This window comes from Chanos chanos, chromosome 5, assembly GCF_902362185.1.
Source record: "Chanos chanos chromosome 5, fChaCha1.1, whole genome shotgun sequence".
Classification (NCBI taxonomy): domain Eukaryota; kingdom Metazoa; phylum Chordata; class Actinopteri; order Gonorynchiformes; family Chanidae; genus Chanos; species Chanos chanos.
Window position 1 is genome coordinate 34250083 of NC_044499.1, and position 23921 is coordinate 34274003.

Sequence of the window (23921 nt, forward strand, 5' to 3'; positions counted from 1 at the left end):
TAGCAATTCTAGTTTCCTCCTTTTGGATGCAAAGCAAAGCCTGCTCGCTTCATACAATGCATGCTTCACACAGACATTAACAGCCTCTTTGCTTTATTGTACCGTTGGTCACTGCAGTGTCAAAGCAAAATGCTGCAGCAGTTCTTTGCATTAAATACCATTATGACTATTGTGGAGAAAAATGAAAATAATATTTATAAAACAGCATGTAGAGATTAACTGAGATAATTATTTAACTTTGGTAATATTCATGTATATAATGTAAAATTAAGATTCAAAACTAATATTTTTATATCCCTGTTTCAAGATTTTTTTTTAATGTTTCTGGTAGAAGTTCAAGAAAATTAAGGAATGGCAGTGATGGTTTCTAATGAGTTCCACTTTTGTGAACCAGGGCTTTAAAAATAACAATATAATATTCTGTTGTTTCAAAAACATTGCAGTTATTGATACATAATATCTCTATGTACATGCTTCTTTTTGTTCAAGCAAATAATGTGGACAGATCTTACATAATTTGCATTATCTAGGGCCTGGCTTGGTTGGTTTTTATTTATGGGTCATTGTTTACTGTAAACAGACCACAGTAATCTGTATAAATGCAAAAACTGGAACACAAGGCTAAGATAATAAAAATATATTTGACTTGATGTATAATTTGTTTTTAATTTACATCTATTTGACACATTTTAACATGGAGAGAATTTTCTTCAGTCAGATGAGAGTTACACTTCAATGTTTTCATGTGTATATAGACATAATGGTGAGAACATATTTTATCCTTAGAATTACGGTAACATTTTGATTTTATCTTGTATTTGTATATTTTAGGAAAAACAATTAAACCTTTGTTTTTCCCTTTGACTGGTAGCTTGGCTAATAACTATCAATGGTGGAAGATTACTAGAGGTAGCTCAGCAACTTAACATGATAGGTTATGGAATTATAATTATTAATTTCATTACCTTTGATAAAATTAACCATTCTGCCACTTCCACAGATAAAATAATCAGTATCACAACAATAAAAAAATCTTATGAACAACTTTAATTACCTGTGAAAAAGCAGGGAATATTGACAAAAAATGAAAAAAAAAACCATATACAGACTTTACAGTTTTTCACTGCAGTGCATATGGAACATAACACTCCATGTTGTAATTTCAGAATCAACACCATGACGAGAAAAATCTAACACAAAATGCAAACGTGACACATAAAACTACAGTTAAAAAAAATCTGTAAACATGAATATGCAATACTGACACCCTAGCCCCTTTAGGACAATCCTGTACTAATACAATGTAAGAAACACTACACAAACAAAATCTGCTGTGTTCTCTTGCTTGATTTTTTTAAATTTGTGTTATTTTTCAATCTTTGTAAAAACGGAACTCTTTCCAAAGTTTATTGCTTCTTCAGACCCAGCACTAAAGCTTAACATGGCCTGGTTTGTGGTGTCTGTGGATACAAAAAAACATTAAAACTGCAAAAAGATAAAAGGTTTGACAGCACAGGAGATCTTTCGTGTGTGTTTGTCAGTTCCAGAAGTCATGGAAAGGTGCTACTGGTTTCAGACAGAGCGAGGTTCAGTCCAGTCTAGTCCGGGCCAGCCAGTTCTTAGGACTTTTGTGTCTCATCCACTTCAGTGATGAATTGACGGAGGTCATCCAGGCACCGATCCCTGAGCTCTATCAGGTTTTCTCTCAGTGGAGTCTGCAGCAGCTTCTCCAGGCTGGGCTCTTTGGAAATCAGCATCTTCACTACCATTCCAAAGGTCTCACAGTCCTGTCTGTACAGCTACATACGAGAATAAAAAGAAAAAGAATAATTCTGTTAACACAAGGGAGTATGTAATAAGATACTGCTTTCTCTCATCTTCCTCCTCAGCCAATGCAGGCTGCTTATAATATAATAACATCAAACCATTACGACAGGGAGCAGCTGTACAATAAGCAACTGCTTCGAACTAGAGTTTAAAGTGTTTCAAACAGAAGAGAAAGCAAGAACGTGTAGGCCAGTTTAATGTCTAGCTTAAACTAGCATGCAGCCAGCTGACTTCCCTAGCACCTGAAATCTCAAGGGGAGAGGGGCTTTCTCTTCTTGCTTCATAATTATGTGTTTGTAAGCTTCAGAGTATGTAGAGTTCACAGCCCTTAAACCAAGACTATAACAAGGCTGTTTTTTTTTTCTTTTTAAAGGCTAGTCAAAGCAACTCATTGTAAAAATCTGTGACACTTTGACCTGCCACTGAATTGAACACCTAGTTGTAAATTTAATGGTTCTTCATCTCTGCTTACGAGACAGGTGTGCGTGTATGTTTGTGTCTGTGTGTGAAAGTGCAGAGAAACAAAGGCAGGAGGATGTGTTAAAATCAGTTTGCAAAATGATTAGTAATTCCACACCACACCTTCCAAGCTTTGCAGATACAGCTCTGCTTTAACAGCTACACAAATGATTGTAGTTAAAGAGTTTTACTACTGCCAGTGACAATTCCAGGTGCAAAGACAGGGACCCCTCATTACGCGAGATAAGCAGCTAGAGCAGGAGAGACTGTGTATTTGATCCCTGCAGCAGGCCTGGGCCTGATTTCACACAGACTCACAGAAATCATTCACTCTAGGACCATGTTGAAATCGTTCAGTCTAAGACCTGAACCCTTTCCCAAAGACATTTTAGGGCATCTTTGTCCTGAAAAACAACACCTCCACCTCTCCTCCCACCACACAGCCAGTTGCTAGGCAGAAATAAAAACAGTGAAGGTCTCCATTGCTGAGTCTAATTAGAGAAAAAAAAAGATAAATAATGGTCGATGAGCAATTTTGGGGAATAATAGCTGACAAATAGCATTCAATACTAATGTAACTAATGTCACGTCATGTCATGTCATATGAAATGCACTAATGACAACATGGGAAGTAGACTGTACTGGCATGTGTTTAAAGTATTGTAACAGGCACCAGAATGCCACTTTTTATTTGTACTTATTTATTTATTTTTGGAAAAGGTAGTCAGAGGTGAGTGCAAACTTTGAATTATTCTAAAATTAAATCTTAATCTTAAGAAGCTCATGTAATAGGAATGTGAAATTACAACATCAGAACTCACAAGAGATGATAATCAATTCAATGTAATAGGGAAATTATCTATTGACTGAATACTTGTGATGTGATGTGTTTAAAATTTAACTTAATTCTTCTCAGCTGACCAAAAACCAAAATCATAAGAAAATGAAGAGGTGTTGAGATGATACTTAAGCAGTATTCAATTAGTTTGCCAAACCTCATGAGAACACTATGAAATTATAGAGCAAGCAGTGCTAAACCTCAAACACATCATCATTTTTCTTTCACCTACTTCATAAGCAGCTAGAGATGTGACCCACTTCTCAAAAGCAGCAACTTAATCAAAACGCTTATGGCATTTACAGAGGTAGAACTATGTCATGTTAAGACCTTACAGCCATTTTTGGAATCTGGGCTGCAGTACCTTTTTTTCCCCTTTTCTTTCTTGTTGCGGTTTAAATTCACACTGGAGCAAAACTCAGATTATTTCAGGTCATACACAAAACTCTCTTGAGATGAGAAGAAAGGCAGAATTACAACAGATGCAACAAGCTTCAGCAACTGGGGGGGGGGGGGGGGGGGGGGGCAAACCAAAACAAAGAACTTTAAGCCCTTAGTAAGAATTTTTTTCCTGCCTACTTCACAATTTTAGAATATAGACAATTTGTGCAATGATATTTCATAAGTTACACGCTTTTTTTTTTTTTTTTTTTATAACTGCACATCAGAGTCTCTTTAAGACCTGTGTGTGTCTTTACAAAACTTCCTTAAAACAATTTTGAAGGGATAAACAAACTGAAATTGGCTGTGGTACAGTCTGAAAAAAAGTTTCTGTTAAGTCATACTCATGCTGCTCCGAAAAGCAAACCTCTTTCAGTCTGAATTAGCACTGACGGTGTACGTAGTGGGTGGAAAAACTATGGCATAATTTTGGTGAGTGAAACAGCACAGACTCCCAGCATCGTGGTTGATACACACACTCCTGTCTAATTAAGTCAGTACTAAAAACTTATTTATGAGATGCTTTGAACATAGAACTGATAAAATCCGAGAACTTGCAGTACTCTCTTTCTCAACACACTAATCCTAGCTGGTTTCTGCCTGTTCCAGAACTTTACAGAAAACAAATCAAAACAAAAAAGCTTAAATCCGTTATGTCTTGTTCCTCTGTTTACATGCAATGGCCTTTGTGAATGCTCCTTAAGCCAAGAGCAAATATACCACATGTGTAATTATAAAATGAAGGCGCCAGTTACGCAAAAGTTTATGGAAGTACAAAAGATCTGAGCATTAGAAAGATCACTTGGACAAAAGCACCACTTGTTTATGAGTTAGCCTTCATTCATCCAAAGTGGCTTTTTAAACACGTCGATAAGTGTTAAACACAGAAAGAATGAAACGAAATTGAGGTGATAAGACGGAAAAATATGCCAACTTGCAGGGAATTTCTGGAACGCCTTCTGTTATAGCAACCAGAGATAATGTCTAGTTAACCAACCCGCCCACATAATAATAGTTTTTCAATATGAGCCAAATGTCTCTGGGCTACACGTGTGGCCTTGTTCAACAGATGAGATGCTGGTTTACTCCTAAGGCAAAACTACATCTCTCCTAGACAGAGAATCAAAAGAATGAAGGATTCAGTTTGAGGTAACAGTTACATATTTTCTGATGTCTTAATCACTAAATGTATCCTTACTTTCCCCCACTACTCATTTGCTTTAATTAGTCTAGGGAAGAGCAATATGAGAGGACTGGAAGAGGGAAATATCATTAGCACTAAAAACACAAAAAAAGGCTTGAGGTCTGTAAATATCCAAACATCCTTAATTATTCTAAACTGATTCTGTTTGCCATCTTTCATAACAACACTCCTCCGCAAAGGCTTTTTGTGCACCCAGGCATGTTGACACTGATTGCATTTTTACTTCATTACATGTTATACACAGTCTGGCTGTGTCCATCAGAGAGGATGTGCTTGCAATGAACAATCAACTCAAATTACAGTGATTTCCCTTGACGTTCCTGAAGCTTCACAAAAACCTCGACTCTGTGAGTAATTCTGACTATATTAAAAAAAGACATTTTGTTTTATGTCAGGGGAAGTGCCTCACCCAGCTCGGCTGTATTTATAGTGATAGTATTCTGGGAAGGTCTTTCCTAAAGCGTTTCTGAACTCAGCCACTGTTACTTGAGAAAACAGGAAGGCCACATTTGACCCATGCATGCTCTTTGTTTTCTGTGGCAGAGTGCTACGTTGTTTTCACTCTCTCAGTGAGGGAGAGGGGGGACTGATCTCGGTGGACGATAGTGCGGGGCCACACATAGAGGGTTTGGTACAAGGGGGCCATGCTCGGCGAAGGGGGCCCTCGGTTCTTGTCATGGACCAGACACTTGGAGGAGGGGCTATGCAATGGTCTGTAAAGCATTATAAATAAAGCCAACATTGGCGAGGAGTGCTGTGCAAATGAACGCTGAAGTAAGCAGGGGTCCTGGGTAATCAGGAAAGCAGGGATAATTGGTCCAGGCCTGGTACACATTAGGGAATATTAAAAGAGGCATTTGATCACTCAGCCTGCAAAGTGAGCCACTCAATAGAGAGGCTAATAGCCTAACTGGATGTGTTTGGTTTAACTTGATTGAAATGATGAATGAACTCTTCAGTAATCATTCCCAGCCACTTTCAGCTTGAGAGTCTTCATATTCAAAATGTCTTGAACAAGACATGTTTCCTATAGCAGTGATATCAAATTAAGATTTACTCAATTAAGGAGCACTCAACTGCAACGACCAATTCCCACGAGTATTTTTGATTTCAGAGAGACTATGGTAACGAGCATGGAACTCAGTACAGAGGAAGGCATCTTGAACAGTGCCGTAGTTAACTGAATGTCTGCATGTTCAAGCACATGATCCAGATTAGATGAGCTGAAGTTCTTCAGCAAAAATGGAAATGCGCCAGATGTCTGCAAATCAATGAGGGCAACTGTGTGGTTTAGTGAGATGTCAATGGTTGAAAACACCAGTATTACCGACTAAACAAGTCTGAATATGCAGCAAAGTGAAACATACATTAAGCCTACTGTTTCCCAGCACTCAAATTTGAATGAACTATACCCAACTGGCTAACACTGTTTTCATACAGGCATCTGTGCAATCAAAGCAACTGGGGAACAGTATGCTCAGGACTCCCTGCTACTGATGCAAACAAACTAACTGAGAACTAGGATGTAATGGATTCATAGCTGTATCATTCATTCTAGGACTGTAACTTCCTTAGGTGAAGGAAACTATCTAGTAACTAAACTGGGTAGTGGGTACAAAGCCCAGGCATGACAATTTCTTGTTGACTTCCCTGAGCAACAGAGTTATGACCAATGTCACTCCAGAGGTGCATGACCTCTCAAACAGAAGGTAATAACTGTTATTCATTCTGAATGATGTCAGCCAAATGGAAACATGTAAATGCACTGCCAAATTCCATTTTAAGGCAAACTGCTGCAAAGTCTTTTTCACAACATTTATTTTTACTTTTCTACCCACCGGTTGAGTTAACTGAAAGAAAACTCTATGCAGCAGTTTGCCTTGTAAGATAATACATGTCTTTCCTTAAATCTGTGAGGGAGAACACAGAATACTGTAAAGTAGAAGGTAACTAGAAGCATGCGAGTCTGTACCTATTGTAATCTATAAAAACATTTTAATACATTTATCTATTCATGTACAAAAACCTCAGAAAATAAACACATGCTTACATTCCTTATTTCAATATATGACAGACAGGGTGAGTGCAGCCAGTCTAAGGAAAACCCCTGTAACCAATTCTGTGCTGTAGGCTATCCTCACAAATACCATATGAGTCAATGAGCGGGCTGCACAAACATCAACCGAACCAATACACCCATAATATTTTAGCTCAGAGACAAAAGAACTGTACTAGAGTGTGTGTGTGTGTGTGTGTGTGTGTACAAATGCACAGTGAAAAACACTGCAACTGTGAAGGCTTCATGTCAGTATTGCCCACCACATTTCTCACATGAACCGAGCATTAAAGAGTCTTGTGACTGCCAGATAAAACAAAACAAAACAAAAGATATTGATTCCTGTAACACTACAAAGTATTGTCCATTTCTCTTTCCACTCAAGTGATGGAAGTAATGATGGAAGCATTGTGACCTCTGGTCATCCTAATTGAATTGTTTTGTGGTACAAATATGGTGTAACATTCTTAGAGGGGGAATAACATCACATGTGGTATGGATACTTCTTAGTACGTCAAAAAGGGTTCTGATTTTTTTTTTTCTTCTGGATTAAGGGACAATGTATCAGATGTGGTGTGAGAAGACCTTAAGAGTCATGACCAGACCAGGCAAAGTTTAAAGACCTAAAATGAGAAGTTCTGCAGTGTTCTAGTTCATGTATTCTGCACTGAGGTACTTAACAGCAGGGACAACAACACTTATTGATCCACCTTTCCCTCTGCTCAACAAATTCATAAGCACAGAGAAAGTTGTACCCAGCTTGCTAGATACTAGCAATGAGTATTTGGTAAGGAAAACAACATCCAGACTTCCAGACCTTTTCTATTTCCAAGGCTTTAGCCATGATGGCCTGGGCCCGCGGGTCCTGGACCTCATCCGAAGACTTCACAGCGTCATCTTTAACTACTGGTACCTCATCCTGTTCCCCTCCAAAAGCTGGAATTTCTTCCTGTGAAAAAGAAAAACCTATGGGGTATGAGTGACTTAAATGAGGAAAAACAAAGGAACTGTGACAAATATTTTTCTTGCAACAATTAACTGCAATTAAGAGACACACATTCCATCCATACTCTGTCCGAACATACATCAAAAAAGGAGCTGAGAACTGTTTTCTAAAAACGTTTTGTTGAAGTGTTTCATTAAAAGTAACAGCAGTAATTCCTTCACAGCGTTGTCTTTTTTGTTTGTTGTTTGTTTTAATCCTTTTTTGGCTGAGAGAAGAGCTCATCTTCTTCTGTTTTAGCTTTCAATTTAAGACAGACTCAAAAAAAACTAAGGAAAAAACTAAGCCCATTTGGGAAGAGAAACACATTATACGACTTTGATTCAGGAGTTGGCAGCACACAGTGCACTCAAGGGCAAGCCTGTGGTTCGGGAGCCCGAACAAACTCGTGTGATTGGTCTGACGACTAAGGAGCTAACTAATCGCATCCCTTCACAAAAATGGCCATTTCAATTGTTTTTTTTTTTTTTTCTTTTTATTAGGACTGGTCTTAAAAGAAAACAAAAGCTTCAATGATGAGACAAGAAAAAAAATTACTGGATGAGAAGAAAGGCCTGCATATTAATTTTTACAGGTCTAGACAACGTAAAATGAAATGGTTCATCACAGGTCATGTCTCCAAAAGTAATTACATTTAAAGAGGTTAGGAGCCCCATGACAGGAAACAATTTTGTTATTCACGCAAATATATTATACAGTAAGAGAGATTCACAGGTTATTCAGCTTGTAACCTTTCTAAACGTTCTTCGTCATGGTCTTCTATGGTCTTGCAGCACAAACCCAAGAGTTTAGAGATGGGAATCGAGAATAGTTTACAAATGGTAGAGGCTTTCATCTTCAGCTTGGGCCATGGTAAGGTAATGAAACCCTAGACAGTGAAACATGATCAAACACCAGAGGTTGAGGGATAAGATGCTCACAAACATCGCTGATACAAACATAGTCCAAAGCTCATCAAGCAGTGACCACAGCTCTCTGCTGTGGGTCTTTGACTGAAATGAATGTTGGAAACAACTGACAAACACTGGGTAAAAACCTAACAAAGGTATATTTAACTAAATCAAGTGGTGAAAAACCACACTCTTGCTCTCAATGACCTTAGACAGAAAGAGCCAAGATTTTGAGTTCAGCGCCCCTGCATTGTCCAATTTTTCATTTTAAGATAAATTCCTGCCTCAACAATTCAAGTTATTAACAATATCAGTCGAAAAGATTAATAGTTCATTAGTATAGAAGAATGAGAAAGGATGAAAACTTCCACACTTTACTTAAGCCAGAAACTTGAGGCAAACAAAAGACACCAGTGAGTCTATTCATTTTACATGGAAAGATCTATGTCGAACAGAGATGAAGCTTCATCCGGTGTGGGTGGTGTCTGTAGGTCTCAGCAGTAAGTCATACCTTGCTAGCTGACACAGAGCTGTGCGGTGAGCCATCCCGGGATCCACTGAGCATATAGCTAGGTGTTTTCTCTTTGTCTGTGGAGAGAATGACAAAGTCAGCACTTCTCATCCTTACACTGTGAATGCTGCCACACTACCAAAAAAAAAAAAAAAGAGAGAAGAAAAAAGGGACACAATCCAAGCAGAAATCAGAACCAGTTCAATCTGAAATGAAATTGAAAATGAGTAGGGATTTCACATGGCTAGGATCCTTTCCCAAGTCACAGTGCAGACAGTGGAAAAGACAAAGGGCAAAGACGGGGTCTTTAAAAACCCCACAAGCTCATGAAGAATACGAGAAAAGCATGACGGCTTCCATTAAGTTTGTTCAGAGGGACAAAAAAACGTTTCTAACGTTGTTTAAAAAACTGAGCACTCCTCCATCTTTTTCAGCAACCAAACAACATATAGGCAGACACAGTCATGTGGAAAAAATTCTGCAATGGCTCTGCTGCAGGCATCTCTAGAAATAGAGAGGGTAGCGACGGTGCATTTGACAGAAATGTTGATCTAATCATTCCTTCTGTAGGCAAAAGTATGACGTAAAAGACACCCTTCAAGTGTAATATACACATATATAGAGGATAGTTTTTCACAAGCAACTGAGATGCTTCATGTCATTTTTGATTAAATTCATACATGTATACTCATGAAAATGTGGTTTGTATCTTGAAACATACATCAAAAAAGAAGCGCAGAACATTTGAAGCACAGATGCTAGATTCTGCCACTCTGTCGACGGCTAAGTCTAAAGGCGAACAAATGTGCGGCTTTTTTTTTTTGCTGTGGGTATGCGCACTGAAACTTCCTAGCGTGCCACTACAGCAGTGACTGATGTGCAAACGTGCCTGGGTTTTGTCTGCATTCTCACAAAGTTTTCAGGCCCTGAAGTGTAGTCTCTCAGCACCCCGTGGTGTAATGCTATGGAGCAGTTCCACTCTGGCATCCACACATGCACCAGCATGGGCATATACCCTTCATACTTTCCCTCAACCACTTCACGAATGCTCTGAATAATTACATATATATATCAGCAACCTTAATAAAGTGGGTGTGACCTGCATTGCTCACAAAATGGAGAAAAAAACAAAAAAAAACAAAAACAGTTTAAATGGAACAAACGTTTCTTGGAATTTCTTTGACGCGACTACATGTGTTTTCACTACATCTGCTCAAGCGTCATGAAAATATAACACGTTTTGCCTTGCATTTCTTCGTAAAAATGTCAATTTTCTGCAGAAAAACAGTTTAGATTTACTTTAGGCTCACACAGTGCTCAGAACAATTTTATTCCTCCACTATTCACCAGCATATCTTAAAATTATGAAGATGTTTAGAATAAAAATGGGTACAAAGATAACTATCACATAAGCGCTGTATGGAAGAAGCTGAAATCTTCAAATTATGAGAGCTATGTGCCAGTGCACATTAGCTTAAATACTTTATTTTATAGACAATATCAGGACATTCAAAACAAATGAGGAAACACTTAACTGCCAGAGACAATGAGCTCATGATTTGGCTGGGAGACTTCTCAAACGTGAATATGCATTTAAATCACTCCTCCTATTCCCGAAACCATTCATGAGAGAGAGAGAGAGAGGGAGAGGGAGCGAGTGAGAGAGAGAAGACTGCAAAATGCCTCAGCACTCCTCCACACACACTTCTTATCACCTGGGACATTCTCAGCACACTTTGATGTGTTGGCTAATTAGAGTGCCAGACAAGGGAAGGGGTAAAAACGACGTCTGTTTGGAGGCACTTTTATTGCAGCTTCAAAAGAAGGTGGAACATTCAGCCCAAATGTGGGATGACGTTAGCTGAGTTAGTGCTGTGCTAACCCTCTTAGCACCACATAAAGAAAGTTTTAATAAGGACTTCCTTCAGAGACTTTGAAAGACCCTACTTGTATCAGTATAGGGTAATTATCAAATTAAGTCAAAGCACAGAAGGATCAAGTTACATTTACTGATGAGTTAGATTTTCTTTCTTTCCCTTTGTGGTTCTGCCCACCGTCCACCCCGAGTATCAACATATCAAAGTTCAAATTGCTAAAAACAAAAAAAAAAAACCTGCTTAGCTCCCTGGAATTTCCATACAGGAGCCTATCAACACATCAAAAAGCAGTACAGATTTTAAATGGTCGATGAGTTTATCAGTAATAATGAGGGCAAAACTTGTCCACACAATGGAAGGCAAAAAAAGCTGAATTCTAATCTATAATAAAAAGATGTTTTGGCTATGCTTTCATCTAACATGCACACACACATACATACACACAATCAATCACACACAAAACGGAGGTCAAATCACATAAAAAAAAAAAAAAAATCCTTAAAATATTAAGGCTTTTTGTAAATGTAATAAATATCTAAATGTAATAAATATCTAAAAATGTTCTGAGAAACCTCAGGCTCTCAAATAACGTATCCAAAGCCTCTGTGTCATCTGAAACAGATGCCCCTTCTCAGAATGATGCAGCCCTGCTTTTGAATTTTGATATCTGAGTTGTTTATTACTGCACTAGATTAAGAGTTACTGTTCTTATTTTTCCTCGCTTAGCAGTTTTCCTCTATCTACATTCCCGTTCCCTGTGTCTGAAAGATTTTAAAGCAGCGTCGCACTATCCCTTCTTTGTTTTATTGAAACTTTTCAAACTAAAGATTCAAAAGGAGGGCAAATAAGGTCAGGAATGTGGACAAGAAATGTGCGACAGCCAAAAAAAGTGGACAAATTATTTTCTTGCATTTTCTGGCGGTGAGATTACAGAATGCTAATAGGATTTGGTTCTTATCTACAGACAAATGTCTTTACCGTGCCATTTTTTTCTGAAATGAGCATGTTCTGAACATCTAAAAGGCTGAAATGCTTCAGCATTGCATGAACAATAATCTTGGGATTGCCAAATGCACTTAAAAAGCTGTTACAGTGATTAATATGCTCTCAGAGAAAATTCATGAATGATCTCTGTGATTCTCTTATTTGATAGGCCTCTTTCAGGTACTCTTAACCACACTGGTATCAAATTATTGTGTGGACTTGTGTGTGCATAAGAAATGAAAAGCAGCCAAATACACTCAAGTAGGCCGAGGCACTTTTAACCTACATTTCAGGCCAAAAAAAAAAAACCTTGATCTCCTTTTAAAAAAGCCTCGCAAAATGGTCATCAGGCGCGGCTGAGCTGTAGCGGTGTGATTAGTCACGCCCGCTCAGGTTTCTGATGCCGTGACCAAGTGCTGTGAACCAGGAGCTCACGACTATAAGATCTGCCCTGGAACTAAGCTGCAGAGCAAGGGCAAATTTTTAATATTTGCTCCACTGGCTTAAATTATGATTGGGAAAACTGAGTTAAGAACTGTTGATTCAGTTGAAGCCTTTGGTTGAATTTGGGACTGGGTTCAGATAAGAACTGAAAATTCAATCAGTAAAACGTAGTCACCTAACTTAAAATATTTAAGCAGGGAAACACATAGCGGTTAACTGAGGTCACTGGCTTGCGAGAGTTCTCGAGGACAAACTACCCATACAAGTTTTGATAATTAAAATGATTGCAATTTTAATTATCCTCCAGCTCCCTCTTTGATTCTGCACAAATCACTGAAATGAAGCTCCTTTAAGATATTCAGCCAAGCCTAAAATAGAGGGAAGTGTGTGTGTGGGGGGGAGGGGGGGGGGGTGAGAAGAGGATAGCTGATGGTTCAGGTGGTGTGTTAATCCATTGCACAAACTGTGTGTTAAAAAAAAAAACTTTTCTTTTTCTGTGCAATAAATCTGCTAATGACGACTTGATTTCTGGATTCATGCTATTTAACTGTTTTACCACAATGTCATACTCGACACTCACATTCAAATAAGTACTCAGTTGCATATATTCCGATATTTACTGAAGAATATCCTTTAAAATTCAAGAGGAAAACCTTTTTTTGTTGTTGTTGTTATTATTTCAAACTGATTTTGCGCAAGGAGGGGTCCATGAGCCAGTAGAACATAACTATCGTTATATTGTAGTTTTAAGATTTATTGGCAACTACATCAAAGCCATTACTCTTACGAAACAAATGCAATGTAGGTGGAATACATAAATAAGCAGATTAGTCAATTAACTCTAGCTGAAAGAGTAACCCACTGCAACAGGCGCACTCAAAGGTGCAACCTAAACGTTGTTGCTATTATTACATGGATTGCAGTTTCACCCAAAGAGCAATAAAAACCAGTAAGTTTGTAGGAACCAGGCGCAAACTGCCAGGCACTTTTTTATTCTGATACCCTATCTTGTCTTTGAACAGAGATCTTAAAACCACATTCAATGACCGAAATAAAATGTCAGTCCAAATAAAGGGGCAAGGGGATTGTTTGGACACCATTCGACCGCTATCATATGGGATGGTAAAACACTGAAATAACATTAGATTTATAAACCATTTATAGCTTGTGCCCATGTGGACTGCAAGATTCTTTATCAAGACTGAGCCAGTTCTAAGTAATGTACTTACCAGACTCTCTGCTTGGCCCATAAGGCTCCTCATATCCTATGAGACCAAAAGGAAAAATATTCAAGATTTTAAATTCACCACTGAACACACAGATACACACACCCACACTCTCTGTGCAATTACAAACAAGTCCCTTATCCCAATAAAAAACTATTGAAGTGCAGACTGATAAAAGTAGGTCAAATTTTGTTATTAAGTACTATGTACTGGCCCGGCAAATGAAAATGTACTTTGGCTTTAAGGCATGACAGTCCTACAGCAGCGACAGATGGCAAACTGGTACTGAATCTCTAGACACTGGCATAAGAAGAAGAATGTGGCGAGTCATGCCCTGTGCCTACTCTTCTTTGTCTGGTTTGGGTAGGGATAACTTCTTCCTCTGTCGGGCGAATAGCTGCGACTGCTGACACTGGAGCCAGAGCGACTGTGGGGGAAGGGAGGAATGTCCCTCTTGATGGGAGACCGTTCCCGCATGGAGGGGAAGGGGGCTTTCCGTCTGACACCCTCACGATCATCTCTGATGGAGGAAAAAGTCCATTACTACAGCATCAACTAGGAGGAGGAAGAGGTCTGTATATATATTCTATGTAATTGTATCTTCTTGAGAAACTAATGAGATAACACTAAACCTTAAAGTTCTCTCACACTGAACCATTATATTGAAAAAGATCATTTTTGACTGCATTGATAAGTTATGACTGAACTGAGAACTGTCATGTTGCAGAGATATTTTCATAAAACATGTTTTACAAATTATTGGATCTATTTCTATTCTTTAGCAAAGCAGCTCTAAGGCTAGTATCATAGTTATCAAGACGGAGCTGTACCCCCGATCCAAGTTCATAATGGCCTGCATGAGAGTGTCATCTTCTCCATTAGGCAATGCTGAGCTCATGGACCTAGGAGGTGGTAACCTTTGACCCCTCACACTGGGCTGTGAGGCCACTCTGCCTCTGTTTCTGCAAAATGAAAATTAAATCAGTGAATCTGAAAATAAAAAAAAAAGCCAATAAGAAATATAACCATCCAAACTCAGTAAGTGATCTTGGAAAGAAAATCTCCCATTCAGTGACAACTGCTGAGGTGCACACTTCAACATCCCAGTGGTCCACTGCATCATGTCTCAAACTAATAGATCCATTTGTTAAAAATCCAAAAGTGTATGTTGTGGTTTTCATGTAATCCGGTTCAGTACAGGTAGTCCCCGATTTACAATGTTTCAACTTTAAGATGGTACGAAAGCGATAGGCATTCAGTAGAAACTTCGAATTCGTACTTCAAATTTTGACCTTTTCCCGGGCTAGTGATATGCGGTAATACAGTACTCTCTCGTGATGCTGGGCAGCAACTGTAGCATCCCGGCTGATTGATGCTCTTAGTCTTAAACTGATGGTTTATAAAGAGTTGCTTTATTAACAACATAGTCTTCACAAACGCACTGTAAGAGCTAAAGGAAGGAAACAAACAAAAATACTATTTAACATTAACAATAACACATCAAGAAAATACAGCAGAAAGCTACATATCTTACTATATATTATTGTACAAATAGAGAATGTATTGAAGACATTATAAATTGTTATAGCCATACACAATGAGTTCGCTAAATTGTTTAGAATAGTTATTCAAATTAAACCACACCACTAATTGTTTTTAACGGGACATGAGCTAAACACAGAAAACAATTCAGCAGTATCATAGTTCAAAGTATGAAACATACACATCACTTAAAACAGCCAAAATCAAACACAAATCCACTAACCTTGTGGCCCTATCAGCCAGGTGCTAAACTATATAAAATACACTCTAAAGTACTTTTTTGAGACCTCCAACACTTTTATGGTGATTATTTTCGTCTGACACTGCGATCAACAACTGCACTTGAGCACCATGCAGTATAATTGAATTTCAACATAAAAGCATGTTTTAAGAAATAAGACTCTATCATTAACAAATATGCATGAACACAAAAAGGGCACTTATCATAAATAATAACACAACTCAATTAAAGGATATTTACAGCAGCTCCCAGTCAGCCACGCGATCACAAAGGTAAACAACAGATAAGCTACAGTGTACTGTGTTGCCAGAATTTCTGAGCATGTTTAAGGTAGGCTAAGCAAAGCTATGATGTTCGGTAGGTTAGATGTATTGTATAAATAAATGCATGTTTCGACTTATGATATTTTCGATTTATGATGGGTTTATTGGGATGTAACCCCATCGAAAGTTGAGGAGCACCTGTATATCAAAGTGATCCATAGCACAACAGATTAACTAAAGCCAGGGGGAAATTGGACTGTGATACGGCACAATTAGAAAGATTGGAGACGCACCAGAAATATGTTTGGTACCCTGGCATTGTTTTTATATTTCTAGTGCAGTAGGTGTGCTGTCCTCTGAACTCACAAACATATTTAATGCTTTGATGCATTTTGCTACTGTCATGTTGTTCTACGCAAAGGATTAGGATTGGAGTCTCTTCTTTTTAAAAGTAAAGTGTATAAATACTAAGTTTGACAACCAGCACACAAACAGGTGATAGGTTTGTACATCAGAGTGCACTAACTGCAAAAGCAAAAGAGTTATCACCACAATCACAAAAAGACTGATGTATCAGAGAGCACCATAACCTGAACTTTCATTCACTTCCAGTAAAGACCACAAACATTGCTTTAACTTTCCCTTCTGTGTTTCTAGGACAGAGCCCATGAAAAAGTCAAAGATCCAGCAGTGGATCAAACAAGGTTACACAGGCACGAAAGTGGCACTTTTTTTTTTTTGAGAAACTCTACGTGTAAACTTTAGATTTTGAATTTCTAATTCAGAATACATCTGTGCACAGACTTACAGAGTGGCAGAAAGGCATTTATAAACAATATTGCCCACAAATTCTTTTAACATGGATGACCTGGTCTTTTAAGGCCAGGGGAAGTTAACTGGGCCGTTAGGCCTCTTATGGGGCAGAGAGGAAAAACTATTACCACTGTTTTGCCACTGTTAGTCTCTGGTCCAAGTCAGGTTACACAGGGGGAGGAGGAGGTCCCAGCTCCTTTCTTTTGCCTTTTAATTGCAATGTTTATTTTGAGATCTCTCCCCATGGCTTTTTAAGTCAACAGTGGAGCCTGTCGGCCGAGTGGACACTGACACCAAAGAATGGCACCACCCCATTCCACCCTGAAAATCACTGCTCGTCTGAGGGTGGGCGGGACTGGCTGCTTGCTGACATGCTGGATGGGTAACAGATGTAGCGTCGTGAGTCTCAAGGCCTGTACTTCACAACCTAAACTCTAAAAATTGTCTGTCTGACATTCTCTCTGACCTACAATGCAGTCAGGGCTTGAAAGCTATCAGCAGCAAACACTGTAAATGTAATCTGGTGATACACCAATTGACTGCTAACTTTAGATAAGTAATATCAGTCTAACTGGAAGACCTAAGGACAATCTCTTCAAAATCGTTTACCCTCAAGTCTGGTGACCTCTACTTTGGCATTTGTGGAGCGTCCATTGTTTTGTTCCTGCATTTAACCATATCTTCACCAGCAGCTATAAAGTCATTGGGTTTTTTTGCAGCTCCATTGTTTTCACTGTAGATTCCTTTGATTTGCTTGGCTGACTATCAGCAGCTATACGACGTGCCATAGAATTGGAGTGTAGGTATAAATGAATCAATGGCACCTGGTTTTCCACGACCTGGGATTGAACTCAGGCCACAACCCAAACAAAGAATGGGGCTTAACGTGGCTTCAAGGTTTAATGGCTTCAGGTCTGTTTGAAGTACCCCAGACCCCGGCAGCTATTTGCTAAATAAAGTCAATTAGTATTGGTCAATGTGGCACAAACTGTGCACAGTTCACCATCCAAGTTTGATGAAAGAAACATATCGGTAAAATATTTGATAGAGAAAGAAAGATTCAAAACTCAACTTGGCAAAGAATGAAGCTAATTTCAAAACTGCTTTATTGATTACTCAAATTTTGCTGAATGCCACATTTGCCATGAGAACTACAACTAGTCTTCTCGTAGAGAGCCACAGGCCCTACTACTGGTGATCCTTTTCCCAGCCAAAACGAGCTAAAAGTTTGCAAAACCAATTGTAAATACCAGCTTTAAGATGCAACATTTATTAAAGCAGCACTCAAAACTTGCAGCAATCATATTTTGAGTCTGTTTTAGTGGTTTTTACATTTCTTTGTTGCATGACTGACTAATTAGAAATGGATTTGTCCAACTGCAACAAGTTAGTTGGACATTCAGGGCACGGGCTTTGAGACAGGTGCTTTGGACACAGGTATGTCCTGCAGAGAGGATGAAATGCTGAACTTCAAAGAGAAGATATATACAGTGACAGAGTTGTAGGAGGTCACAAACACCCCACAAACCAGAAGGAGGGAGAATAAACATCCCTTTTCTTTCAAGCCCAGCATGAAAGACAACTGCTAATGTCTGGAATGGGGAAGAATAAGTCTGAGAGATCCCAGGATGCCTTGCCTGTGTATGGAACCTTTCGTAACATTAAGACCTTTTTAGATCATTGCGTTTTCTCTTTCTTTCTCCTTTTTTAAGTTTTATGCACAAAACCCCTTAATAAATTTAATGAAAACAAAATGTGTCTCTTTTAACAATTAAGTTCAATGAGATTCAAAATATCAATCTAGATAATTGGCTATATCACGTGAATATAATAACTGATATCATCCTACCCTTTCATCAAAATCATCGTCATTTTAACTGCTAGGATCAGTAGGCTGTAACTGCCATTAGCCAGCATGCAAAATACTGAAACAGGTAATTATGGATTCAAGATTCATTTCAGGAGCAGGAGTTTGCCCAAACCATTAAAGTCAACAAAGGGTTACCAAGGTGACTTTGATGGATCAAAGGGAGAGCACATGCCAACAAGTTGCACTTCTGGCACTTAAAAGGGCACCCCATTTTGCTCATTATCTGCCATTCATCATATGAGGTCAACAGCGCTACAAAGGACCAGACTGAGCAATCCACACTGCCTATTCTCTGCTGCTGGGTTTCCCTGCTGCGCACGCCATTACTGCTCTTAGTGGCCTGCCCATCAAATGTATATGTGTGTGTGTGTATGTGTGTGTGCGTGCACCATGTGCAAGCCCTATGAAGGTCCTAAGTTAAGCCAACCACACATCAGACAGACGTTTTCACTGTAGACTTGAGGGCTGTGTTGGGACAGGTTGTGGTAGACAGGACAGCCTGCTAGTCATCTGGTGTCTGGCTACCAACACCTCGCGTCCTAGCACGCACACTGCGACACCTCCTGCCAGGGACAGAGTCTAAAAAGACTTCCTGCTGGTGTTTCCTCCCCCTGTATGGGGAGAGGGCCGTCAAACTTCTGACCACACCAGCAGCGTTTGCTGAGAAAACGGACTCATTAGGAAATGAAACTCTGATGAGATTCTTACACACACTGCAACAAAGATTCATGAGCTGTGACTTCAGTTCTGGACTGTGTGCGGCATGCAAAACTCAATGAATCCTACAAATGCATAATTAAAGTCAATACGAATTATTGTGTTGAAGCAAAATAATGTAATACTGTGTACTTAGCATGTCAAAATGATCATTTAAATTAAGAAAAAAAAACAAAGGATTTTAAAAATACTCAGTTTGAACAAAGATTTTGCTTATCACAAAAATATATATACATATGTACATTTAGAGGTTGCATTGGAGTTTTTTGCCCCAACTAAATTAGCAAAAAGTTGAGTAAGTAGCACATTAACCCGGAGCTAACGCGACAGTCATATGGTGTGTAAAGTCTGCTTTTCCACTCCACCCCCAACCGGTTCTCCTGACAGGAGCTTATGTCTTTGGCTCCACGGGCAGACAGTGGTGGCCATTATGCTGAGCCCTGTGCCTGTTGGGACTCCATAGGGAATACATGGGGCAGACATTAGGGAAGGAAGGGCCTGACTGTGCCAGTGAACTGTTGGCAACCCGTTAAGCCAGCACCACTGGGCAGCAAGATTAAATGTCCAGGCCAGAGTGGGTTAGAGAGATCATGTGTTCATACACACTGTGTGGGGTCTGTGATCTGGGCCGATACTTTCTGTGCAGGCATTCCAAACTGCATGACTATAATGTAGTCAAACATTTGCGATAAACCAAGCACAACCATCCTATAATAATTTTAAAAAGCTTTCTGAAACAAATTAGGTTAATTATGAATTAATAACCTGAGAAAACCAAGCACAACCATCAAATTATATAAAAATAAAATGAATAATAATATGATTAAAATGAGAAATTGTAAGTGGCGGCGATGAACATTATCAGTATTGATAATGTATGAAATCAATGAAAGCCATGCATGTAAAAAAGACTAAAACACCAAAACATACATGCAGTTCTTTAGACCATGATTAATCAGTTCCACTGATGACGATGATAAAAGGCCCTCTACTGCCACCTGCTGTACAACAATGCCCCTCAGACTTTCATTATAGCTTTCCTCTGTATTCTCTTCCATGGTTTTCAAAATCTGTGACATAAACTCTAAAAATGCTCCGTCTTCCTATGGCCTTTTGCTTATTTTATCACACAGATATTCAATGTTCCATATCAACACACTAATTCCCAAATGGACCAGGGCTTTACTTGGCAGGATTCAAAGCAAAAAGTGAGTCCAAATTTGTTCTCTCTGTATCCAGCATTTTATGAAATATAAAACACGTTGTCGCTGTATGCTTTATTTGATAAGAAATATCTACAAATGGGGATGATGTACCTTATCTCAACTTGACGGTTCACTTGAGGATCCTCTCTAGGCCCTCTGTAATAGGGATATGGCTCATCCTGATGAAAAAACAGCAGAGTTTACTGTTGACATATAAAAATGTACAATGAATCTGTGATTTTTACAATGGAAACTAGACACGATATAGGAAAGAAAAAAATTATTAACGAAACAGTTAACCATCACCATAAAACACTAATTAAGTGCAGAAACCACATCACCTTAGTCATGACAACGACAAAAACTTACATGATCTGAGTGTGTTCAATATTTTAGGAGATTATACTACTGTTAAAGAGGGGAGTTGGAGTTTCATTTTAATATTTTTGTCTTATAAATTACAAAGGGTTGTGTTTCATAATTTGATAATGACACAGTCTTACCCTTCTGTATGGAGGAACATTTCTTCGCTCATTTCCAAAATTACCACTATCACCATGGTAGCCTCTTTGGTCATCACCATGGTAACCTCGAGGACCACCACCGTATCTTTGGAGGTCATAATCATTTACTCTGTCGTAGTCATCCTCCGGACGGTTGAAACCTGTTCGTCTGTCAACCAGGCTTACAACTCTTTGATATGGAGCCTGAAGACAGACACATTCTATCGTTACCAAACTACATTCTCATAAATCTTGAAGTTTTTATGCAAATAATGTTAGTATTTTGAATCTACCATGTCCTAGTTGCAAATGCAAAACAGTTTGGGAATTCAACAATCTCAACTCTACCTTATAAATTCTCAGAATCAATTTCAGTTAAATACAACAAAGTGAAAAAGAGAGGAAACACCGCCCCCCCCCCCCTCCCAAAAAAAAAAAACACAACAAGACTTACTGATCTGTCTGAGAAACGTTCTTCATAGAGCTCCCTGATGGTGCGGTCCCGTCTGTATGCCACTGTAACACAAACAGTTTTTCTCAGATGGTACACTACTATGACATGCACTTGAGAGCAGGTTTACACCAGTACAGTGAATGAACATGTACAGTAATACAACATCTTAGTGAACAAAAAGAAAGAGAGGATAATGACCAACTTAAACAATTAACGTTCTTGAGTTTTTTTGTCTAAGGTAACCCAAAGTAACTTGGCAATCGTCAAAGCACAGAAGCTGACTTGGATCCTAAGAACACTGTGGTAATTCTCTTGCAAGCTAGAGGACTTCACTGAGTTCTCCATGTGGCCATTACAAGAGATGTTGCTCCAAGCTACAACACAGTACACGGATATTTTTTCATACAGTGTCAGAGAGTCAAAGTGAGGTTTTGTGTAAACCTGTAAAAAAAAAAAATCCAGTTGGAGACATTCTTGTCCAGCATTCATCACAACTACTAAATGTTAATCTTCTGCTTTACCAAGGCATGCCACACTTTTCAGAAATTAACTAAATTAACTTACTTTTCAAGAAGTGCTCCTTGCAGAGAGCTCTCTTGTTTGGAACATATGTTTCCTATTGAGAAACGGAGTGAAAGGGACAGAGCGTGAGAGGGAGATCTAGATTAAAACAATTTCAAAACACACTATCAACACACATAATTGCAGCAATAAGAAATTTATTTTTAAGAGTAGCTTTAGTCGTCCCCTCGCAATCCATTTAAAACGCGTCATAACATATTGATATATGAAGCATGAGGTCCCCTTCACATGAACCAGCTAAGTCAATGTGATATTTACGCCGATGAGGGTTTTACTGAGAAGCACAAACGTTATTTTATACTTGACTGTCTCTAATTATACAATCAGTTAAACATCTGGATAACTCGGACAAAACGTGTGTTTAGATCTAATTTGAATAAGTTCACCGGAGATTTCCTTGCATGTTTCAGATGCAAAAGTGGGAGCATGACAAATTAAGTAAGGAACAAAATAATACGATCTACTTAATAAGCAAAATCTTACCCACTGTACAAGTATTAAAACATGTGTCACGTTCCCTATGAACCTCTTCTTGTAACTTTCAGCTCCCTCTCAAAACAAAAAGTGCAAACCGCACAGATAACCCACAGACTCCATAACATGCTTTTCCCTCGCAGTATGATTGGAATCAACACGGTATCGTTTACACGGAACTACTGCCACCTACTGTGCAGGAGGGCGACACAGTAGTGATACAGTACATTTACTGTACTTAAAAATAGACCTACTGTAAAAGCTGTTTCAGAGCAGAAAATTATTTGTTTGTATTAAAAGCTATGGAGTTATTTATTTTATGTCTCTGCCATCAACATCCATGGCATTAAACGGTTAAGCTTACTGGCATAAACTGTGGTTGGAGTTATGAATGGGATTATATTCGTCTAGTTAACTGTATGCTAAAACAATCTGAATTGTAAAATGTTACTTCAGTTTCAGGTTAATAATGGATAAAAAGATAAAAGTCAAGAAAATTGGACAAATGAATTTCTTCTACTTTCACTGACTTGGTGAAATATGCAGGCATGACTCTTTTCTTCTTACAGGTTTTTCAAATAAGTAAGAAGAAAAGAGTCATGCCTGCACACACACACACACACACACACACACACACACACACATATGTGCATATAAGTAATAAAACAATAAAGCAATTACCCATCACTAGGCAATATCATGCAGCTGCTCACATAACCATATGAATATAACTACTGGTCCTCAAGATTTTATGCTATTATGCAGTCTAAATGTTGCACATGCCAATATCACCAGTCATTAAGAGGCAGATTTCCTCTGCACTACTTAAATGACACACATCAATATTTAGGGACAATTTCAGCTACTTAAACCTAAACCTATCCTGTTCACTTTTGTCTAATGGCCCCCTCCGTAAGGATTCTTAATGTACACAGCAATTTACCAACTATCTGGCTGTCTAGCTGCAAAACAAGGTCTTCTGGGCTGGGCTGTTTTTCACACTTCATATGTGGAACATTCTGAAAAGGCCTGTCACATGCAGGAGCACAACAATTCCTGCAATTACCAGTTCCATCACTCTCCAACACCCTTACCCTGATTATTTATTTCTTTTTTTTTCATTTTACCTCTTCCCTCGATTGTCACCTGCCATTCGTTCTTTTGTTTTCCTCCCCCTCTCCAACCAATACCTTCAAGAGCTTTCCCAGCCAACCCAATTTAGCAGAGCTTTTCCAACATCTCCTCATCTTGACCTCTCCTCTGGCCTTTGAGACAGACTAATGATAGTTCAAGTTTGTTTATTATTTCTTATTACACTCATTAAATTCATATTCCTGAACGTGTGTACCTGCACATACTCATTCTCTCTTTAATTTCCTCTCTCAATCGGAGCAGTCCCTTGTGCCCAGCACTCCTGGCCTCCAAAATATCTTTTTCCGTTGATTGGACAACTTGCACCATGTGACTGACTTCCGCCTGGAGTTCCCACGACAGCTG

General features: G+C 38.8%; 1 protein-coding gene across 1 annotated transcript; it reads right to left on the reverse strand.

Moving 5' to 3' along the window:
• Positions 1 to 1128: 1128 nt before the first annotated feature.
• LOC115812913 (periphilin-1) lies at positions 1129 to 21978 on the reverse strand. Its single transcript, XM_030775471.1, has 10 exons — positions 21933 to 21978; positions 21369 to 21430; positions 20915 to 21118; positions 20523 to 20590; positions 14591 to 14722; positions 14105 to 14280; positions 13764 to 13799; positions 9230 to 9306; positions 7643 to 7774; positions 1129 to 1799 (listed from the first exon to the last, which is right to left on the reverse strand). Coding segments are annotated over exons 1-10 (1068 nt in total). The 5' UTR covers positions 21934 to 21978; the 3' UTR covers positions 1129 to 1619.
• Positions 21979 to 23921: the final 1943 nt, after the last annotated feature.

Excerpts from the sequence above, each read along its gene's own strand:
- LOC115812913 (XM_030775471.1), bottom strand. Across the intron at positions 21,119-21,368 it reads AACGTTTCTCAGACAGATCA|GCTCCATATCAAAGAGTTGT; the intron begins GTAAGTCTTGTT and ends GTCTGTCTTCAG. Across the intron at positions 9,307-13,763 it reads TGGGCCAAGCAGAGAGTCTG|ACAAAGAGAAAACACCTAGC; the intron begins GTAAGTACATTA and ends TTCTCTCCACAG.